The 22,226-nt window shown below is 33.8% G+C and overlaps 1 protein-coding gene across 1 annotated transcript in view; it reads left to right on the forward strand.

Annotated features, from left to right (window-relative positions):
- LOC150105293 (F-box only protein 21-like) overlaps positions 1-22,226 on the forward strand; it is a 159,389-nt gene that overhangs the window by 90,597 nt on the left and 46,566 nt on the right. The window contains exons 7-9 of the mRNA XM_090394671.1: positions 2,627-2,765; positions 9,050-9,229; positions 14,361-14,483. Of these exons, the coding sequence (XP_090250797.1) occupies positions 2,627-2,765; positions 9,050-9,229; positions 14,361-14,483 (442 nt within the window). The remainder of the gene's footprint in view (positions 1-2,626; positions 2,766-9,049; positions 9,230-14,360; positions 14,484-22,226) is intronic.

Consider the following 22,226-nt stretch of genomic DNA (forward strand, 5'->3'; position numbering starts at 1 on the left):
TCCATGACTTGTCCAAAGGTAGATAAAATTACCAGTGGGCCTGTGGCTTGAGAATTGTGGAATCCATACCATTGATTACTGATTAGTTGTTGCAGTAATGAACTTGGTTGTTTATCTTCCCCTGAAAGGATTGAGATGAGGACAGTGAAGGACAAGAAATTATTGGCTGACTTTTATATCCCATTTTAGGGATGCATTGGATATAGGCATACTTCCATATAATTGTGTAAATATGCCAGACCAATATGACAGCTTTGAATATGTGATATAGGATGCATGCTAATTCTGGAGCCCAAATCTCTTGAATGAGATTTGGGCTCCAAATCTCTTGAATGAGAAGTCTGGTAAAAGATCAGAGGAGATGTATATTTATCATATATTGGGAGGTTAGTGATTTCTACAGTCATCTATACAAGAGTTAGAGAAGACCATTGTCTTATCCTTGGGTAATAATGATACCATAGCCATCTGCATAAGAGAGAGGAAGTAGTACCCAACAGCTTTAGCAAGGGACCAGAATTTTTGACTGCCATTTAAGCAGGGAACAAGTTGTCTGCATTTGGCTCTTTCAAAGTGTGATTTATATTATTTTATTTATTATTATTTTTTTTTTTTAAGATATTGTTGGTTTGGATTGGTGCTTTTGACTTGAACCCTTTTGAGATATACTGAATTTTTATATTGGATTACTTTTGCCACACAAGAGGATCAAGATGTATAATGGATTAGAGGTTTTATGTGGAGTAGGAGATGGCAGCCCTCATTCCAGCGAAAATGATTTCGATTTTTCATTTGGAGCATGAAAAGAGTCATAGAAAACAGAGGTCATTCTATTTGGTACTATTGAAGTGCCAGACAATGCATAGCTGAGATTAGCTAGGTGAATGTTGATCTGTAGAGAAAGAAATCTGGACAAGGCTGTAGATTAGAATAACTAACCAAAAAGAGAGCTTAACATCTAAAGAATATTTTAGTAAGGGAACCAGTTAAGAAAAGGTCCAGGATGTTGAGAAAGCTTGACTTATCCATCAATCTAGCTGGTATACAAAACATTTGGTTAGATTATTACCAATATCAAATACCTCAACATTTCTTCTTGCCTGCTCTGTAAAATAAGAAAAAGGAAATCCAATTTGAATTATGAACATTGAAGTTTCCATGGAAATTGATCTCACTGTGTGGTAATTAGACTATAGAAAATCAACTTTTAGAAATGAGGAGGTTAGAGTGGTTAATGACAGCAAATGAAAACAAAATGTGGCAAGGTGAAGCTAAGTGTGGTTGTTAAGGCTGTCAGTTTAGATTCTGTGAGAAATATCAATCAATGATATGCACTACCACTGGCATGCATTAAAACCTGATCATGTATTAGTGAAATTGAACGGTTTTTTTGACACAGATTTTTGTTGTATTTAGTATATTTTGTGCGATATATATATTTAATGATCTGTATTGTAGCTGTTATTTATTTATTTTTGTTGTTGTTACTTTCCTTCATGATTGGTCAGGATAAAATTTGAAATGTAGAGGGTGCTATCTTACTTTTTCCTTTCATATACCTGCTACTATGGATTTCATATTCCCCTGGTGAATTTATTTGTGATTTTTTTTATTTGTGAATTCATATTCCTCATTTCATGAAATTACATTGTAGTAAGAGATTAGTGCACATAAAAACAGTTGATTTCTCTTTACTTAACTTAGTCCAGTTGCATTGAAGCAAGTACTCACATTGCAACTGCTAAGAACTAAACTGCTGTTTACAGGAGTTGATAAAATGCAGTAAATCACTAAGGTAGCTTTCTTTTGTGTTTGACCTATAAATAGGATGACATTTCATATTAAAGAGCACAAAGGGTATCCTAGTATATGAAAAGCAATAAAAACATGCCTCCAAATAAGCAAAGTGATGCTCTGGTGGGCAATGAAATTCATGTACTACCTAATGATATTTACAAACTTTCATGTCTCAGTAGGATTTGAACTTGCAACTTCTTCATTAGAAAGTGGGTATGCTATCCACTCAGCTAACTTTTTACCAGCAACAAGTCACTTGGTTCCAACTACGTGAGATCTCATTTCATGATGGGTAAACAAAGGGTGTGTGAGGTGCAGGATATTAGTGGCAGCTAAGTTGCCTCGCTGGGGGAGACAAATTTTACTGAATAGAACTGCTGTCTTAAATTGACTTGCAATAAGCATGTATTACCTTTCCACCAGAAAGATTTGATGTGATTCAAGTTACAACTAATATTGCAAAGATGAATTATATTTAAGTCTCTTTGCATATTATTACTGAGAGGGAGAGAGAGAGAGATGAGTAGCTCCAATCAGCTTAAATTAAGTAAATTTGTGTTTTTCATTATAGGCCAAACATATTTATTAGTTATACTATGTTTTGTTTGAAATAAATGTCTAATTTTCTTTTTTATTTATCTTTGGCTTGGACTCTATTTCTTGATGTGACTTAATTTATATCCCTGTATTCCAGCCACCTAAATCTAGATTTCTTTAATAAACCATCCATTCATACTCGATAATAGTGTTTTTTTGTCATGTAATAAATTTTATATGCATATGACTTCAAGATTTTTCCATTAATCAAAATTTCATATTTGATTTTCAGCTTAACTGGTGGACAAGAATATACATTTATTGACGTATTTGATCAAGGAAGATTTTTGACTCAGACAGACTGCCAAGACCTTGTTCCAGGATATCAACCACCTACTGATAGTTGGTACAATGCAGCTTCGCCTATACAAGTAATATTAATTGTTTATTATTCCTTAAACTATTTAAAATAGGAGCGAACATACTTTTCAATTATGTGTATAACACATTATCCGTACTTCAGTAGGTCAGATAAGACTGCGGTAATTGTAAAAAAAGCAAAAACATTATTAATTGCTGCTGAGGGAGGGAAGTATAATATGAAACTAACAGTGATTCCAGTAATTAAAAAAAAAAAAAAAAAGTTTAGTCTATCAGAAAAATTTTAAATACATTAAAAAAAAAATGTAAAGTAATTTGCATTTTGCCATTAGCAGTGAATGAGTTTTTTTTTTTTTTTTTTTTTTTTTTTGAGGAAACAAATTATTATTATGTGACACTTCCAAGAAGTCCAAAGACTCACTGATGGAGGGCACCTATTCTACAACTCTCAAGCTCCATCATTCAACCCCACCAACTACAGCGAACCCGCAATTAGCATCATCATCATTTACGCTGGCACCCAAAATAAAAAATAATAATAATGTGTGATTAGAATCCTTGTTCATACCAACTTACTATAACTTTCCAGCCTTTTTATGGACAAGATTATCATTTCTTCTTCTTCATGTAGCTTCCTCAGTGAGAGGGTGCAGCACCATGTCCTTCCAGTTCTCTCTGTTGGTGGCTTTCCTTTTTGTTTCTGCATAGCCATGTGATCCTGTCCATGACTTTATATCTTCAAGCCATGTCCTTCGTTTTTTGCCTCTTGATCTTTTTTACCATAATTTTTCCTTCTAAAACTGTTAGTATCCTCGTCCTGCTGAACCTTTCAGTCCATATCCTGCCATTCTCATCTTTCTCTGGATCATTTCCTGTAATAAAGATTTCTGTGTTCTCATTCTCTGTAGAACATCTGTATTTGTCACATCTTCTGTCCATGAGATTTTCAGAGCTCTCCTATAGCACCACATTTCAATGGCCAAGTATCTGTTGCCTTACTCTCTTCTTGAATATCCAGGTCTCACTTCCATATGTGAAAACTGGGCACACTAATGTTCTTATCATTCTTTTCTTTGTCTCGATACCCACAGAACTTCTGAGCAGATCTTTATTTTTCCAGAAGGCATCTTTAGCAATGGCTTATTTCTTTACCTTGCTTTCCATCTGCAGTAAAGTAGGTGCCTAAATATTTGTATTCTGTTGTATGTTCAATTTCATATTGTTTATGAATATTTCTGGCTCAGATCTGTTTTCTTTTGAGATTTTCATAAATTTGATCTTTTTTGCATTTATATCTAATCCAAACTCTTTACCTTCTTCAATTAGTAGCTTCAGTAATTTGATTAATTTGTTTCTGTTTTCAGCTATTAGAATGGTATCATCAGCATATCTAAGATTGTTGTATTTTATACCATTCATACTAATTCCTATTTTTTGTTTTTCAATATTTTTCATCATTAAAAATTTAAAAAAAAGGATACAACCTTGTCTAACTCCTTTTTATTTTAACTACAGAACCCTCAGAGTTAAACAGCTGCATTTTCTGTTTGGTGTAAATCATTTTTATAATCATAAGTAATCTAATATATAATCTATAAGGGGGTGCTTAAGGGTCAAAGCTGTATAACTGAGAGGAGACCTCCTCATAGCCCTTAAAGGAATGTAGAGAACTGACCAGGGCTTCTGGCCTAATGTCCAATCCTCACCTTCTCATGGTGCACCCTGTTGGGTATCTACCTGGATACTGAACGAACTAGGATGGGCTGCCAATTTGGGATTTAGCCGACTGGATTGTATTCTTAGATAAAAAGCCAAATGGCTATTTTTTCTGGTGAAGTTAATTAAATTAAGGGGATAAAAATCCCTTGTTATTTTACAGCCAGTATGCGAAACTCTGAGATCGAAAACTACGATCTAAGAGTTTCATTCCGAAGAGCTATCGGCGAATCCAAGCGTAAGTGAACACCTGGTAGTACAACACCAAGGCAACTCGAAGCAAAGGTGGAGCAAGCTTCCTGACTATCCTTTATATTTTCTCATAATGTAAAACACAGCTCCCAGGAGATGTAATGCTGCCTTACCTTATGAGGAAAGGTCACTACCCAGACCATTTTCAACCTTTTTTTGAGGTCTCATCAGTGAGTAGGTAGACCTGGATGATATCAATTTGATATCATCCAGTTCTACCTACTCGCTAAAGCTAATAAAATTTGAGCATCTCTCAAATGTGAACTGTAGACTAAAATACACAAACATTAATCAAGAACAAATGAAAGAATTTGGGAACATAAACCAAACCTTGAAGATTCAATGGCAAATCTTGAAGACAACATTGATTGATTCAGCTAGAGAGGCATGTAGTGATGTTGTGGATTGTGTGCAAGGATAGAAAAATCAGAACTCCATGGTGGACACAGGAAGTTAAAGAGGCAATGAAAAAATAGAAGAAAGCATATCAAAAGTTCCTGGCAAATAAGTCAGCTTTTGCTCTTACAGAATACAGAGACAAATGTAAGAAAGCTAACCTCTGTGTAAAACTAGCTAAACAAAAGTCATGGGAAGACTTTGGCAAGAGCATAGAAAATAAATAGCAGGAAGGTGGCAAAATATTCTGGAAGCTGTTGAAAAAACTCAAAAATGGAGGAAAGAGTGCTGTAAAAGGAATTAGAGATGATAAAGGTGACATGAAAATTGGAGAAAAAGATATTCTCGATGTATGGATTAATTACTTCGAAACATTTCTAAATGAAACAAGCAGTGACAGCACAGTGGTAAAAAAACACATAGGCATGCAGAATACATATCCATACTTTTTCAAGTATGGATATGTAGAAAAAGCCTGAAATGTGGAAAGGCAGCAGGAGTAGATGATATTCAACTTGAAGTGCTCAAGTATGGAGATATAAAATCTTGCAGTGGCTGTACTGCATAGTTCACAAGGCCTGGACAGAGGGGCGAATTCCAGATGATTGGAGAACTCTCATACTACCCATATACAAAAAAGGGAAATAAAACAATGTGAGAATTAGAGTTATTTCCCGACTGAGTGTTCCTAGTAAGATTTTTTTGTAAGTATACTTGAGAAATGGTTGAGACGGATTGTGGAAGGGAAGCTTGAGGAAGACAAGCTGGATTCAGGCCAAATAAAGGATCAAGTTCAAATTTTCACTTTACTACGAATAATTGAATTATTTGTAGTAAATAATCACGTTGGAAACTAACAAAGACCTATATTTAAGTTTTTTAACAAGGTGCTAAGAGAAATGCTATTCAAAACACTACACTTATATAGTGTCAGTGGGGCATTATTTCAAGCAATACTTAGTCTTTGAGTTGTAAGTCAGCAGTTAGAATTAAAGAAAGATGGTTTGATGTTAAGTTTGGTGTCAGACAAGGATGTACATTATCCCCTCTGTTATTCATTATCTATATGGATAACATTATGAAGGAAAGTAGTATTACACCTGATATCAAAATTGGAGATGTTAATATGAACTCTTTATTTTATGCAGATACTGTTATGCTTTTAAATAAAATCAGTACAAGTCTGCAAGATTCCCTGACTAAATTGAATAATTGTTGTAATAAATTTGGTATGAAAATCAAAAATAACAAGACAAAGACAATGATAATAGGCAGAAACATTGAAAACATCAACTGCATCATTGTGAATGGAGATCTTATAGAACAAATAAAACATTTCGGCTACTTAAGGACAATTTTTAGTGAAGATGGTGAATTAAATATGGAAATAGACAACAGAATCAACAAAGCTAGTATGGTAGGAAGTCAACTGAATAAATTTATATGGAATAAGAGAGAAATTAGTCAGAACACTAAATTAGCTGTATACAAGACAGTATTCAAACCAGTTTTAACTTATGAATCTGAGAGCTGGGTTAGAAATAAAACACCTGACCAAAGACTAGAGACCACAGATATGAGGGTCCTGAGAAAGATTAGGGGTGTGAATAGATGGCATCAATGACAATATCATATTAAAAATGAGGATATTAGAGAAGAACAATACATTGTTAGCCAGGAATGTGTTAGTAGAGCTAATCTCAGGTGGTATGATCACTTAAACAGAATGGAAGAAGAAAGATTAGCAAAATAAGTGTTCTCTGCCAGGTTGGCAGGAAAAGACCCAGAGGAAGACTAAGATATAGGTGGATTGATACAGTAAAAAGTGCCTTAGAAGTCAGAAATATAAGATCTGATAATGTTGAAGTCTTGACAGATAACAGATTGCTTAGGAGGAAAATTGTTGATACGAAGTTAGTAATGAACTAAGTTCTACATGTAGTACTATCATAATATCCTGTTATAATTTCCTTTTAATTTGCACATATTAGCTGTGAGGGCAAAAAATTGACAAGTTCAGCTTCCAATAGTCGTGAAAGTTTACTGCCACAGATGTCGCCCAAGTGCACCAGAAGAAGGCATTTCATGACAATTCAGCACCACAGGCTATACCAGATGTGCTACCATGATGTACAAGTGGAGCTTGCATCAATCCAAACATGTGACTATGGTGGTGATCAACAGACCGTCAATCATATTATCCAGGACTGCCTGCTGCGGAGGTTTAAAGGCACAGTGACAGACCTGTTCCAGGCTACCCCAGACAGAGTTCAATGGATTAGAGACAATCTGAACTTAAATTTATGATTTTTAGTATCTAATTTTAGTGTGTGTGTGTGTGTGTATTCATTCTTTCTGTTTTTATCTTTCTATTTGCAAAAATCCAACCCATATGAAATGTATGTATGTATGTATAATATCCTGTACACTCCTTGAGGATACATGTTGGGAAATGGATGATGATAATCAGAGCACTAAACTAGCTGTATAATACAACATTCAAACTAGTTTTAATTTAGACTTCTGAATTGGATAAGAAATAAACACTTGAGTAGTACATTGTTCAAACCAATTTTAACTTATGGTTTTGAGAGTTGGATTATAAATAAAGCATTTGATCAGTGATGAGACAATAGTTATGAGAGTCACTACAATGAGGAAAGTGAACAAATGGTAAATTGCAGTTTGCAAACTGCAGTTTAGTCATTCCTTATAAGACTGAAATTAAAATTTAACAGTATTGGAGTTCTCACAAATAACAGATTAATTTGGAAGAAAATTAATGATAGGAAGCTGGTGATAATGAACTGCCATTCTTATTATGTACTGTTGTATTGTAATCATAGTATCCTATTCATCACCTGAAGCTATATACAGGGTGTTCGGGATAAATTTGACAGTTTCGTAAGGAAAAAGAAAATCTTCTTTGTATCTATTAAATTTAATGAATTGACAAAAAAACATTACAGGCAGAGTTAATTACAATACTATCAACAAGATTTACTCAAAATAACCACCATTAGCATCGATCACAGCTTCAATTCTGCTTCGGAACCTCGAACAAGCTGATGCTACAGTCTCCCTGGGAAGGGCCGCAAAAACTGTTTTAATTTTATCCATTAACTGGGCTTTTGTATTACTGGAAGTGCGATTGGTGTCTTTTTCAACTGCGCCCCATACAAAATAATCCATGGGGTTAAGGTCTGGGGAGTTTGGAGGCCAAACATTTGGACTGGTGAAGTCGTAGAAATTTTCAGACAACCATTTTTGACTTTTCCCAGAGGTGTGGCAAGGGGCCGAATCCTGCTGCCATACATACGGCCTACCATTGGCTACCCTTGTTATCCAGGGCTTGACTACAGTTAGCAACTCCACGAACAAAGCCCGAATTCCAATGCCAGGGTTCTTCAACACCTGTTCCTGCAGATTTGCGAGGAATTCTGCTGTACGAACGCAATCAGATCGTCTGCTAGGGATCTTTCTTCTTGCTACATCCTCGTAGTCACCATTGCAAGTCTCTAGTTCATGCCTGATTGTTTTTACTGTATTCAGGGAGCATTGGGCAGCAGTCATAATATCCTTATTTTGATGGCGGGCACGAATCATCATGATACAAGTTATTCTCTTCCATGATTCAGGTGGGTTCCAGCTATCCATCCTTTCTGACATCTTGTATATGAATGAAGAAGGGTCCAAACTTTTAAATGAAGAGAAGTGTGTGTTAATACATGTAACTTACGGAAAAATATAATTAATTATAAATATGTCAAATTTATCCCGAACACCCTGTATAAGGAATTTGATGATGATTATTTATTTATTTGGTGTAGTGATTCTTGTTTCAAGCAAAGTTCATTCAGTTTCTTAGATGCATTATAATTATAATTCTGAGTAGGTTATTTTATATATGCTTGAAATAATTTATTTAACACTTCCATTTTAATGTGCATGAAATATAAATTTGATTTAGGTTTTCAGGCGCATGTGCTGGAATCTCGTCGAAATAGGAAGACAGCAGGAAGGAATGGGAGATGGACTAATGTGTCTGTGTAATGCTCTTGAACTTCTGACCATTTTGCATCCTGATGATGTGGAACACAGATTGTTATTGGCACGGGTTTATTTGCATCTCAATATTAATCTTACTGATGTATGTATCATTCTAACTGTAATTTTTGTGTACATGTGCATGATTGTATCTATTTAAAAAAAAAATAAAAAATAAAATAAATCTATCGATTGCTTCATGGTCGCCAGTTGTAGAGAAATCATAAATGAAGAAAAGAGCCAAAAAAGGCATCAACTTGATATTGGAATCCTATTCTAAAGAATATTCTTGGTTTCATCCTTGATTCAAGTCTAAGCAAACAATGTTTGTGTGTGAAGTAACTTCACAACTGAGCTACTTGTATGTAGAGGCTAATGACTTCACATCAGTTCCCTTAGTATCTCATAATGCATTACCTCTATATACAAATAGCCCAGTCGTGAAGTTACTTCTTGTGCAAACTTTGTTTGCTTATACTTGGATAAAAAAGAATGTAATTTCTTGGCATCTTTAATTTATAGTATAACCAAGTGAAAAATCTTTCAATGTCTAGCTTTAATCTAGAGTATTTTAGTAATATGTTGTAACACCTTTTAAATACTTGTATATGGAAATATGATTTCTGCATTACTTCAGCTTTGGTATCACTTGTGGATAAAACCTCAATAAAGGTCAAAACTGTATTGAAAACATCTGGAAGACTGGTAAAAATATTTTTAAGACTCTTCTGTGATTTGTCTCAACTTTTTGCAAATAATTTAGTTTTATTACATTTTGCCTATATTTTCTGTCAGGTCACCTGATGACATACTTGAAACTAAACTTTCAGTGCAATTTCTTCTTTAACAGGATTGTCTGCAAATGAAGAAACTGGGAAGTGGCCCTTCCCATAATGCATTGCATTATGGGATACTAATGTAATTGATATGAAGTCATTAGCCTCTATATACAAGTAGCTTAGTTATGAATTTACTTAATGCACAGACTTTGATAAAGAGTGAAACCAAGAAGATAATTTCTTGGCATCTTTAATTTATAGTAGAACCAAGTGAAAAACCTTCAATAATATTCTAAAGAAAGATCATAAACATCCATTTTACTAAGTGGGCAACATTTGTGCTTCAAAACTTTTAAAAGTTCTGAACTAGTGGTTGAAAGTTTTTTCTTGATTATGTTATACAGTAAATTAAAAATGCCAAGAAATTATATTCCCAGTTTCATCCTTTATCCAAGTTCCTGACAGAATAACTCATATATACAGGCTAATGACTTCACACATCAATTGCCTTAGTATCCCATAATGCTATGCATTATGGGAAGGGCCATTACCCAGACCAGTTTCAACCTTTATTGAAGTCTCATCATTGGGAGCCAGACCCAGAAGGCAAGAGGTGTGACAGACACCTTTTGGCTACTTGTATATGGAAATATGATTTCTGCATTACTTCAACCTTCATATCACTTCTGGATCTGGCTCCCACGGATGAGATCCATTTCACTATGCCATAACAGTGCACCTTGCATACTACTATAATATCCCTCCAGGCATGATCTGATGTCATATATATGAGGCTGCAAGATTATATACCTGCTGTGATATCAGGAAAATTTCACATTCTTATCTTTTGTATTCCATATTTTTACCAGTTTTCCATGATTTGTGTCTCAACTTTTTACAAATAATTTAGTTTTATTACATTTTGCCTATATTTTCTGTCAGGTCACCTGATGACATACTTGAACGTAACCTTTCAATGCAATTTTTTCTTTAACAGGACTGTCTGCAAATGAAGAAATTGCTTCTCTACCTGAACTTACTATTTTGCTGGTTTTCAGAGGACAGATTACACACAGCACTCGGTTAAATTATGGAAACAGTTCAGATTGTACCTTAAAAGGAACTAATATCCTAAAAGGGAGCAGCGAGTCTTTAAGAGACAAATAACAATAAACTTAATTCAGAGATGCTCAGGCTAAATGTGGTCTTAGAATTACTCATAAATTCCTTATAAAATTGTCTAGTGCATGGTGGTGGTGGTGTGTGTGTTGGGGGGGGGGACCCATTGTAGTCTTGCCTAGCTGGTTGTATCTTTTTACTTTCCATGAAAAAAAACAACTGGATTTAAAAGTTGAATCTGAATAACTCAAAATGTCAGAGGGGAATTTCGCTTAATGAAGTCAGTGGTTTTTGTCGAAGGTATCAAAATAAATAGTAGAGTAATGCTGAGCTGACTATGATGTCTGAATCTTTCAGAATAAGATTTTTCTTAAAGTGACAACATAGCCACCAGAAACAGCCCCAACCTACAAACTTACCATACAATTATCATAGCAAAGTTACTTTTCCTTGTGATCTTCATAGACAACTCACCTTTATTAAAAGTTCTATTCACTTTAAAGCCATAACAGAAAATCTTATCTTGAAAGATCATGAGGTGTGCTGAAAAATTGTGATGATAATCACGTAATTGAGGTAGAACCATGTAACTTGCATATTATTCTATATATTTCCCACTAAGTGTTATACACTTGTTACAATGCTACTGCATCATTTGCAATCTTCTGAGATTGATATGATGAAAGGTGCCTTAGTAGACCGAAATATAAGATCTGATAATGTTGGGGTCTTGACTGATAACAGACTGATTTGGAGGAAAATTGTAGATAAGAAGTTAGTGGTGATGTAAGTTTTTCATGTAGTACTATCATATCCTGTACACCCCTTGAGAGTACATGTCAGGAATTTGATGATGAAATATGGGGTGTTAAAGGGTTTTAAGATATGTTTTTTCTTGGATATCATTTGTGTTCTAGGTGTTTTTCAGAACTTTTCAGCACCCCCCCCCTCAAAATATGATGGTCGATTTTGATATTGTTTCATTGTTTACATACATACATAGCTCATGGCAAAAACATGATGTTAAAAAAGAGAATCATGATGTCATTATATATTAACAGAACTGAAGAATTTAAAATATTTTAAGTTAAAACTTTGAAGGAAAACACAGATCTAATCCAAGAAGTTGGAAAATTAAAATAAGAGTTAAAAGTAAAAGTCTTAATATATTATAATAAGGAAAAGAAACATTATAAATTCAGATCTAAGTTCGTAATCCAGGTCACAGCTTCAGGAGCCGCTTGTAAAAAGTCAGTCTGATAAGCGCGGGAAATGCATTCTGTTACAATATGTTGCATAGTCTGTTGTGGAGCACCACAGTCACATTCTGGAGATGTTTGTCTATACCATTTATAGAGAGTATCTCCACATAGGCCATGATTTGTCCTAATTCTATTTAGTACCGTCCATGTTTTGCGAGGTAGATCTGATCCTGTGATGATTTGATCACCTTTAAAGATGTTATGCAAATGTTCATTCGTATTTTCCTTCCATGTTTCTTCCCTTCCCACTTTGATAAAGGATTAAAATTATTTAGCACTAGTTCTTCTGCTGCTCGTGGTGACAGATGGCGAGATTTCAATCTATTGACGTTAAAAGTTGGAAGATCCTGATGAATAGGTAGGTTCGGATACCAGCAATTTTTTGGAATTCACGGACTAAAGAATTCAATCTACGTAGTTCTGTAGGAATAATGCCTGCTAAAAGAGGTAACCAATATGTTGGGGTCAATTGTTTACAGTTTACCTTTGACAGAAATTGCCATTATTAAGCCACATATTTCCTTTCTGACATTTCTGAATTATTCATGTTCACATTTACTTTTCATGGAATGGAAAAAAATATGAAAAAGCTAGATAGGATTCTTTTCTTTACAGATTTACTGGAAAATCAAGTGTCCAGCACAGCTACACGTAAACCAGCAGTTTGGCTATACAGTGTAGATGATGAGCTTGCTATTTATCCATTTTTAGTACATTTCAACTTTTACCAACTGCTCTACATCTTCGTTTCCAACCTCCAACTTTAGCTAGCAGCACTATATTGTCAGCAGTCACTTGTATGGCTTTGTCTTTGTTAAAATCCCTTGACATATAACAGATCGCTTTAGAGGAAAATTGTTGATAGGAAGTTAGTAATGATGTTTTTCATGTTGTGCTATCATAATATCCTGTACACTCCCTTGAGGGAACACATGCACAGACACACGCTGTGTGTGTGTGTTTCAAATGAGAGATCTTAATTTAGGGTGGATTTCTCTTGAATGTAAAATTTAGAGATTCTTCTATATGGGTATCCCTCGATTAACGTGATTAATTAATCCCCTGATGTTACCGTGTATATCAAATTCGCGTTAATCAAATATAATAATCAGTGGTAAAAATTGCAATTTGTCCATGATCACTTACTGTATTAATAATTCGTTTATATGGTACTCTTTTAGGAAAGATAAAAATGGATGCAAAGTAAATGTTTAATAAATGTTTGTATACCTACATTTGTTACTGCAGTTTTTTATCAAAAAAGTTATTGAGTTGTTTGAACAGTTTTAGTTTTTTCCTCTCACATTAATTCTACGATAACAAACAAAATGTCTCTCTAGACCTCGGCAAACAAGCATTCGTTGATTAACATCTGGATCCACATCCATTACTTCCTGCTTAAGCGATTCTAAACTGCAAAATATTTCATCCAGTTCTTTGATTGTTATCTCCTTTGGAACTTCATCTTCACATTCCATTTTTTCGTTGTCTTTATATGCATGTTGTTGTTCAATTTCAAGAAGATCGTTGTCACTGAAATATTTTGAATTTGAATCCAATAATTCTTTAACATCTTCTGCATCAGCACTATCAAAGCCAAGGTCTTCACCAATTGCAATGATTTCTTCAACCATGTTGTTCATAGGCACTTGCTCCCACGAATCATGAATGTTTTCAATTGCATGTTTAATGTTAAAATTTTTCCAAAAATTCTTGGAGTTTGATCTCATTTTTTCCTGTTGTTGTTTCTACTGCTTTTGAGAATGTCTTTTTAAGAAAATAGGCTTTGAAAGATGCAATGATGCCATGTCCATGGGTTGTAGCAATGATGTCATATTTGGTGGAATTTTGATAAATTTAATGGCACATTAATTAAAACGCTTGGCACGTATATAAAGGGATTGTCACAATTCAGTTCGTATGCATTAATCAAATCCTGTGTTAAGCAAGGGATAATTGTATTATTAGCTTTATGTTGTAATAAATGCAATATTTTTGTAAATATGCAAACCCAAATTTTCTATTATTTAAAGTACATGTCATGTTAAATATTATTATTTTTTTTTTTTTTAAGGTGATGCGGCTACTTCAGGAGATCTCAGCTAGGGATCCAACTTCTACAGGAATCATAGCTTACATGTATCAAGCTGCTCAGAGTCAAATGGCAGCACAGAGAGTAAGGCATCAAACCCGTAAAGTAAGTAAATGCATTTTTAATGTACAGACATACCCCGACTTACGCGAATTCGGAGTTACGCGGTTTCTTGTATGTACGTATTCCCATTCTGCTTCACCACTAGTCGTATGTTTCCGGCACCAGCTGCATTCGCCAGTGTCGCACATGCTGTGAACAAGCACTGACGTGTTTTGCACGTTCTCCATTCATACACGATTTTTATAGTCTACAAACCTTCTGATTGTTTAATGTTATGTTCTTGATACAAATTTTATCACATAAAAAATAATAATGTCATCCAAATGAAGCAAGTCTGATCCTGATATAGCTATCAAGAAAAGAAAAACATAGACTTTGGAAACAAAACTCAACATTATTAAGGATTTTGAAGGTGGAATGAAAATTTGTCAGCTAGCAAAGAAGTTCGGTCTACACGAATCCACAGTCAGAACAATCATAAAAGAAAGGTTTACAGATTTTGGAGGACATAGATTCTAACAGGGAACGAATTGTAGCCACAAGGCAAGAAATAAAAAAATCATTGGCTTGCTATGAAGAAATTTTGCGTGACAAGAAAAAGACATTATGCCGTCAGACGAATCTGTTAGATTTTATGAAACGATCGACATAGAAATAACTTTCTTTTTTTTTTTTTGTACGAAAAACTACAATTATGATTATATTTCTTTAAAAAAATAGGTGTTTTTGTAAACCTTTGGTCCCAATTAACTAATATTTTGTATGTTTGTATATATAAATTACATGCAAAATTATACCCCGAGTTACACAAATTCGACTTATGCGCTTTTTGTAGGTCCCACCTACTGCATAACTTCGGGGTATGACTGTATTTGATTTCTTTTTCCTTTGAAAATACGTTTGTTTGTTTTTTTCACTGTTGTGTATTTAACAAAGAATAGTATGCTTGACAATTTGAAAATGTTGTATGCTATGCAATATTTTTGTTTTTCTGTGATTTATGAAATGCAAATTGTTAAAAAGATATAAAAAAAATTAAAGCTGTTTACTTAACTCAGATACACAGAATAATGAATATAACATACTATTAAGGGTCAATATACCTTTGTTACCTTGGACTTCATGTCACAATAGGTTAGTGCTTAGTGAATACTGCTACTCATCATCATCATCAAATTCCTGACATGTACCCTCAAGGGGTGTATAGGGTATTATGATAGAACTACATGAAAAACTTGCATCGTTACTAACTTCCTGTCAACAAATTTCCTCCAAAGCAATCTGTTATCTGTCAAGATAACAGATCGCTTTGTTGATAACTCCAACATCATCAGATCTTATATTTCTGTCTTCTAAGGCACTTTTTACTGTATCAATCCACCTACACTTTGGTCTTCGTCTGAGTCTTTTTCCTGCCAACCTGGCAGAGAACACTTGTTTTGCTAATCTTTCCTCTGCCATTCTGTTTAAGTGACCATGCCACCTAAGATTAGCTCTACTAACACATTCCTGGCTAATAGTGTAATGTTCTACCCTAATATCCTCATTTTTAATACTATATTGCCATCATGCCATCTGTTCACATCCCTAATCTTTCTCGGGACCCTCATATCTGTAGTCTCTAGGCTTTGGTGAAGTGTTTTATTTCTAACCCAGCTCTCAGATACATAAGTTAAAATTGGTTTGAACACTGCCTTGTATACAACTAATTTATGCTGGGACAATAAATTTATTCAGTTGAATTCCTGTCACACTGGATTTGTTGATTCTGTTGTCTATTTTCATATTTAATTTATGATCTTCACTAAAAATTATGCCTAAGCAGCTGAAATGTTTTACCTGTTTTATAAATTCTCCATTCACAATGCAGTTGATATTTTCAATGCTTCTGCCTATTTTCATTTTCTTTGTCTTGTTATTGCTGATTTTCATACCAAATTTATTACAACAGTTAGTATGACATAACCAGTTATCAAAACTGAGATTAACATCTCCAGTTTTGATAACAGGTTTAATATCACTTTTCTTCATAATGTTATCCATATAGATAATGAATAACAGAACGGATAATATACATCCTTGTCTGACACCAGACTTAACATCAAACCATCTTCCTTTAATTCTGCTGACTTACAACTCAAATAAAGACTAAGTATTGCTTGATATAATGCCCCACTGACACCACATAACTGTAGCATTTCTCTTGGCGCTTTGCCATATACCTTGTGCAGGTCTACCAAACTTCAATACAGATCTTTATATATATTCCCACGATTTCTCAATTATTCGTAAAATGAAAATCTGATCTGTGGAAGGGAAGCTTGGTGAAGCTCAAGCTTCCCTTCCACAATCCTTCTTAATCATTTTCTCAAGTATGCTTGCATAAATCTTACCAAGAACACTCAGTAGGGAAATACCTCTGTAATTCTCACATTCAGTTTTTATTTCCTTTTTTTATATATGGATACTATGAGAGCTCTATTCCAATCATCTGGAATTCGTCTCTCTGTCCAGGCCTTCTGAAAAAGGCAATGCAGTTACTGTAAAAATTTTACACCTCCATACTTGAGCATTTCTGGTCAGGTATATACTCAGTGGTGAGCTATAAGGGGCTCGCACAAGCCCTTTGTTAAATTTTTCTCAAATTTGCGACCCCTTGTTCTTCTTCTTTACTTTATATTTAAAAAAAAAAAAAACATAATTTTTTGAAATATATTAAGCCACAAATTCGTTCGGCAACCTAACAAAAATTAGTCTATTCGGTGTTGTATAGATTATTTGGAATTATTGTTTCAACTCCTCTATAATGAAAGCTTGAAAATAAATATGCAATCGTATGGTAAAACCACTGGACAATCAGATGTTCGTAAAACTGTCACCAGCGGGTTGTTTCACTGGACATTAGTTCTGTGTTCATCAGTACACTGATGTATAACAGTTGTTTGTGTTTAAAATTTAAAAATAATAATAAATTTAAAAACTGTAGATTCAGCAAATTTTATTTTTATAATTGTAAAAGCATTTTTACCCGTGAAAAGACCGTTAAATTTATTATATTAAATTTTTTTGGGGAAAAAAAATTAATGAAAAGTGATTCTGCTGATTCTACTGCTGTTAAAAATGAAGTTGAAGATGAAGTTTGAAGATAATATGCACATTCAATGAATATGCAACAATTTGGAGGAGAAAAAGAAAATAATTTACCTGATTGCTAGAACGAGAAGCAACCATCGCATTTCTAAATGCAGTATGTATAAGTGGTTAGAAGTTAAAAATGGTAAATTAGGATGTTGTGTTTGCTCAAAATATAAAAACTTAAGTGTTGAAGGAGAAAAAAGTTGTTTTATCATCAAAGGAATGGGTAGAAATGAAAATGGAACCGAATGGAAACACTACAGGCTCAAGAATCGCATCTTTGCGTAAAAAGTTATCCAAACATAATGAATCATTTGCTCATAATAAAATCATCAAACTAAATGAAGAATGTTGCAAATCTATATTACAAATTTAATTTACAAACTAAATGAAAAAGAAATTTTGATAACATCAAAAATGTTTAATTCTGTTTATAGTTTGAAGAGAAATCGACCAATGTCTGATTTGTCAGATTTAATCGAGCTCCAAATTAAAAATGGTATTGTTCTAGGATTATCATTGCATTCTAGATTCTCATGAAATAGAATAGTTGAACATATTTCTAAACAAATAAAATTAGAAATATTCTCCAAAATAATAGAAAAAAAATGCAAAATTTCTATAATAGCAGACAAATCGATGATGTTGTCAATTTGTCTGCTATTATAGAAAAAAAAGTTATTCACATATAAGTTAAGCTCACTGAACCATGTATGATTTTTGTAGGTCTTGCAGAACTAGAAATACCACCACAGAATGTATACATGCTACTTTAAATTCATATGGATTTTCTGATAACAATTTAAAAAATCATCTTATTGCAGTTTGTTCTGATGCCAGTGTAAAGAGCTAGTGTAATACCAGGAAACAAATCAGGTGTTGCAATCAAACTTCTACAAAAATTTCCCAACATTGTGATTTGGCATTGCGTAGCTCATCGTTTACTTTAGCATTAGACGATTCGATAAAAAACATTAAAGAAATAAATTATTTTGAAATATTTATGGATAAATTATATGCTTTTCATCATCAATCACCAAAACATCAACGAGAATTAAATACAATTGCAAAAGACCTTGGTATTGAAATTTTAAAGATCGGCCGTGTGTTTGGACCACAATGGGCAGTTTGTAGTTTACGAACAGCTCTTGCTGTGCGGAGAAATTACCTAGCTTTATGCAAGCATTTTGCATCAAACGATAAATATAAGGACTTTTTAAACCGACTTGTCAATTTGAATTGTTAAAAGATCTAGCATTAATGATTAATATCCTACAGGAATTATCATATCTGTTAGAAGCTCTACAAAGTCGTTGCAATATAAGTATTATAAGGGCTAACTCCTTAATCATGCAAACAATTAATGCATTTAATGATTTCAAAAATTCTGTAGGTTCTTGTGAATCTAAAATTGATTCCATGTTAAAATCAAAACAATTTGAAGGAATAGCAATTGAAAGCAAAATCAGATTTCACAAACTATCGTGAGAAACATTACTAAACTCTCTTATAATGTCTTTAAAGGATAGATTAATGCAGCAAAGAAATTTTAAACTTAAAAATGAAAATTATTAGGATTTGGAAGATGAAGAACTCAAAAACATTTTAAATGTATGTTATCCTGAAACATGGAGTATGGAAGAAGTTATGTGTCCGTGGTTAGAAAGAAAAAAAAGATAAGATCTTTAAATTTTATTTTGAAATATGAAATTAAAAATAATGATTTTAGAGATTTAGTGGAAATGGCTTTGACTGGAAAGTTACAAAACGAAATTCCCAGCACGGCGAAAAAAGCCAAAGCGATTATGGCAGTTTGCAGCGCTGAAGCCGAATGAGCTTTTAGTGTGATGAATAACATCATAACGACGAAGAGATCTTCTCTCACTATAACATATTTCGGATTTAATGACAATATGTATAAATGGGAAACCCTTGTATGAATTTAATCCGAATCCCTATGTCAAATCTTTTCTAGAAAATCATCGCTCGGCTATAGATCCTCCTAGAAGAACACAAGACGTGAAGGAGAAATAAGATGTGGCAGCTGTTGTCATAAGTATTTCCTTAAAGTAATTGTTCGTAAATGTTAACCTATAAAGGAGAGAGTTTTTTCTGGGTAAATGTGCACCAGACATTGATTTTTTTATTTTTTTCAAGTAAGATCGTCTCATAGTTTCGAAAGTGATTTTACTAAATAAAATATTATAGTTACTGTTACTACCATTTTACAAATAAGAATTCACTTTTGGTAGTTTCATATAAATAAATAGGACTATTAAATAATACCCCTTGATTTGGTACCGTTGATTATCACTTGAAGTATAAAAACAAAAGAGAAATATAACGTACTTCAATATTATTGTGTTTAGATAATATTTATGTGTTATTTATAGATTGTTTGTCATAAAAACTTCTATCGCGAACATCCATTAGTGTTCAAAAACTTCCCTCTGTGGGAATGGATGTTTGTGATTATATCTGGAAATACTAGAAGTGGTGGTCGGTGATAGATGGCGTTTTTTTTTTTTTTTTTTTTTTTTTCCCGACAGCCCTTTGTTAAAATTTCCATAGCTCACCACTGTATATACTTCTGCTGCCTTTCCACATTTCAAGCCTTTGATGGCTTTTTCTACTTCTGGATATGTATTCCTGACTGCATGCCTGGTCAGTGTTTTTTACCACTGTGCTGTCATCACTGCTTGTTTCATTTAGCAATTTTTCGAAATAATTACTCCATACATCAAGGATATCTTGTTCTCCAGTTTTCATGTCACCTTTATCATCTCTAATCCCTTTTACAGCACTCTTTCCACCATTTCTGAGCTTTTTCAACATTCTCCAGAATATTTTACCTCCTTACTGATATTTATTTTCTATGTTCTTGCCAAAGTCCTCCCATGACTTTTGTTCAGCTAGTTTTACACAGTGTTTAACTTTCTTACATTTGTCTCTGTATTTTCTAAGAGCACAAGCTGACTTATTTGCCAGGAACTTTTGATATATATTTCCTTCTTTTCTTTCACTGCCTCTTTAACTTCCTGTGTCCACCATGGAGTTCTGATTTTTCTATCGTTGCAGACAACCTCACAACATGCCTCTGTGACTGAATCATTAGTGTTTTCTTCAGGGCTTGCCTCTGAATCTCCAAGGTTTGGTTCCTGTTCTCATTGTTTCATTTTTTCTTGAATAATGTATGTGTATTTTTCTCTACAGTTCACACCTGAGAGCTGCTCAACTTTTATTCGCTTTAAAACTTTCTTACTTGTTCTCAGTGGCGGCTGGTCACAATAGAAACGGGTGGGGCCAGGGGCCAAAAACAACTTAATTTTTTTATATTTATATAGTGGGTTCTATTATTGATTTATAGTTATTATTTCTATTACAATAATGTTTAGTCAGAATCCACTGATACATTGAGCTATTAATTTTTTTAAATTGTTAGGATGTAACATATACAGGCTCAACGTATTAATAACACGAAAATTCGAAAGATTTGCAGTTGTGGGCATAGCTCAACAGACTAGAGCAATGAACCAGAAATCCAAAGACGCTGGTTCGATTCCAGCTGGCTGCCCTGCAAAATGTTTTCATTTTTCAAGTGTTAAAACAAAAAAGTTATTATTTATTTTATAAATCAATGTCGAAATTTCTGAGAAATAACGAGAAACGTTTTTCCAATAAACTATGGATTTTGTTCATTGTCAAAATGTATTGTTTATGGATGTAATAAAAATTTAAACTTTAAAATAAATTATTACAAAAAACGACAACAAGAATAAATAATAAGACAATGAAAGAATTGCCTGCTATTTATGTACAAACGCAGTGACTGGGCCAGACTAAACTGGCCCCAAGATAAGCGTTGCATCCGGTAAACAAACACGATCCATAATGCATGTGCTTCACAACCAAAGAATCGTGCGCTATGTATATACATGAAAATACAGTGACTGGGCCAGACTAAACTGGCCTCAAGATAAGCGTTGCGCCCGATAAACAAACACGATTGCTAGTGCACTAGCCTCATACATGCCCTGTGTTCTACACATATAAAATAGGGCCAGCTGTGACTGTCCCCAGAGACCATACTAAGTCGCATTATACAATATTGCCACAAAATACAACAGTAATTTTTTTTATTAAACAATAAAATGTGTTGGAAATAGATCAAAAAATAATAATTACAAGAAACGTATTTTTTAAAACTACAATTATTGGGCTAGTTACACAAATATAGGTGGGGCCTGGCTCCTATAGACGAGCCATCCCTGCTTGTTCTTTTTGATATGAAATTCAATTTTATTCTACTCAGCACTAAATGGTAATCACTTCCAATTTCAAATCGCTTGTACGCGCTGGTGTCCTGCACTAGGGAGAAAACGTCACTGTCAACAATAACTTAGCCAATGAGACTTTTCTTATTCCTTGCCTCTTCTCTCCATGTGAATTTGTTCACATTTTTATGTTGGAAAATGGTGTTAGTAATAACCAGTCCATGTCCTGAGCAGAAATCCAACAGGATTTCTGCTCAGGACAAATATTTGCCATTATTATTAGCTTTACTCTTTTCTCCAAATTTTCCCAAAATATTATGTCAGACAACCATTTCCTATTCTGCTATTTCGATCCCTAACAAGGACCAACTTTTCC

The sequence above is a fragment of the Typopeltis vanoorti genome, chromosome 6, assembly GCF_054136105.1.
Source record: "Typopeltis vanoorti isolate ZY-2024b chromosome 6, IOZ_Tvanoo_1.0, whole genome shotgun sequence".
NCBI lineage: Eukaryota > Metazoa > Arthropoda > Arachnida > Uropygi > Thelyphonidae > Typopeltis > Typopeltis vanoorti.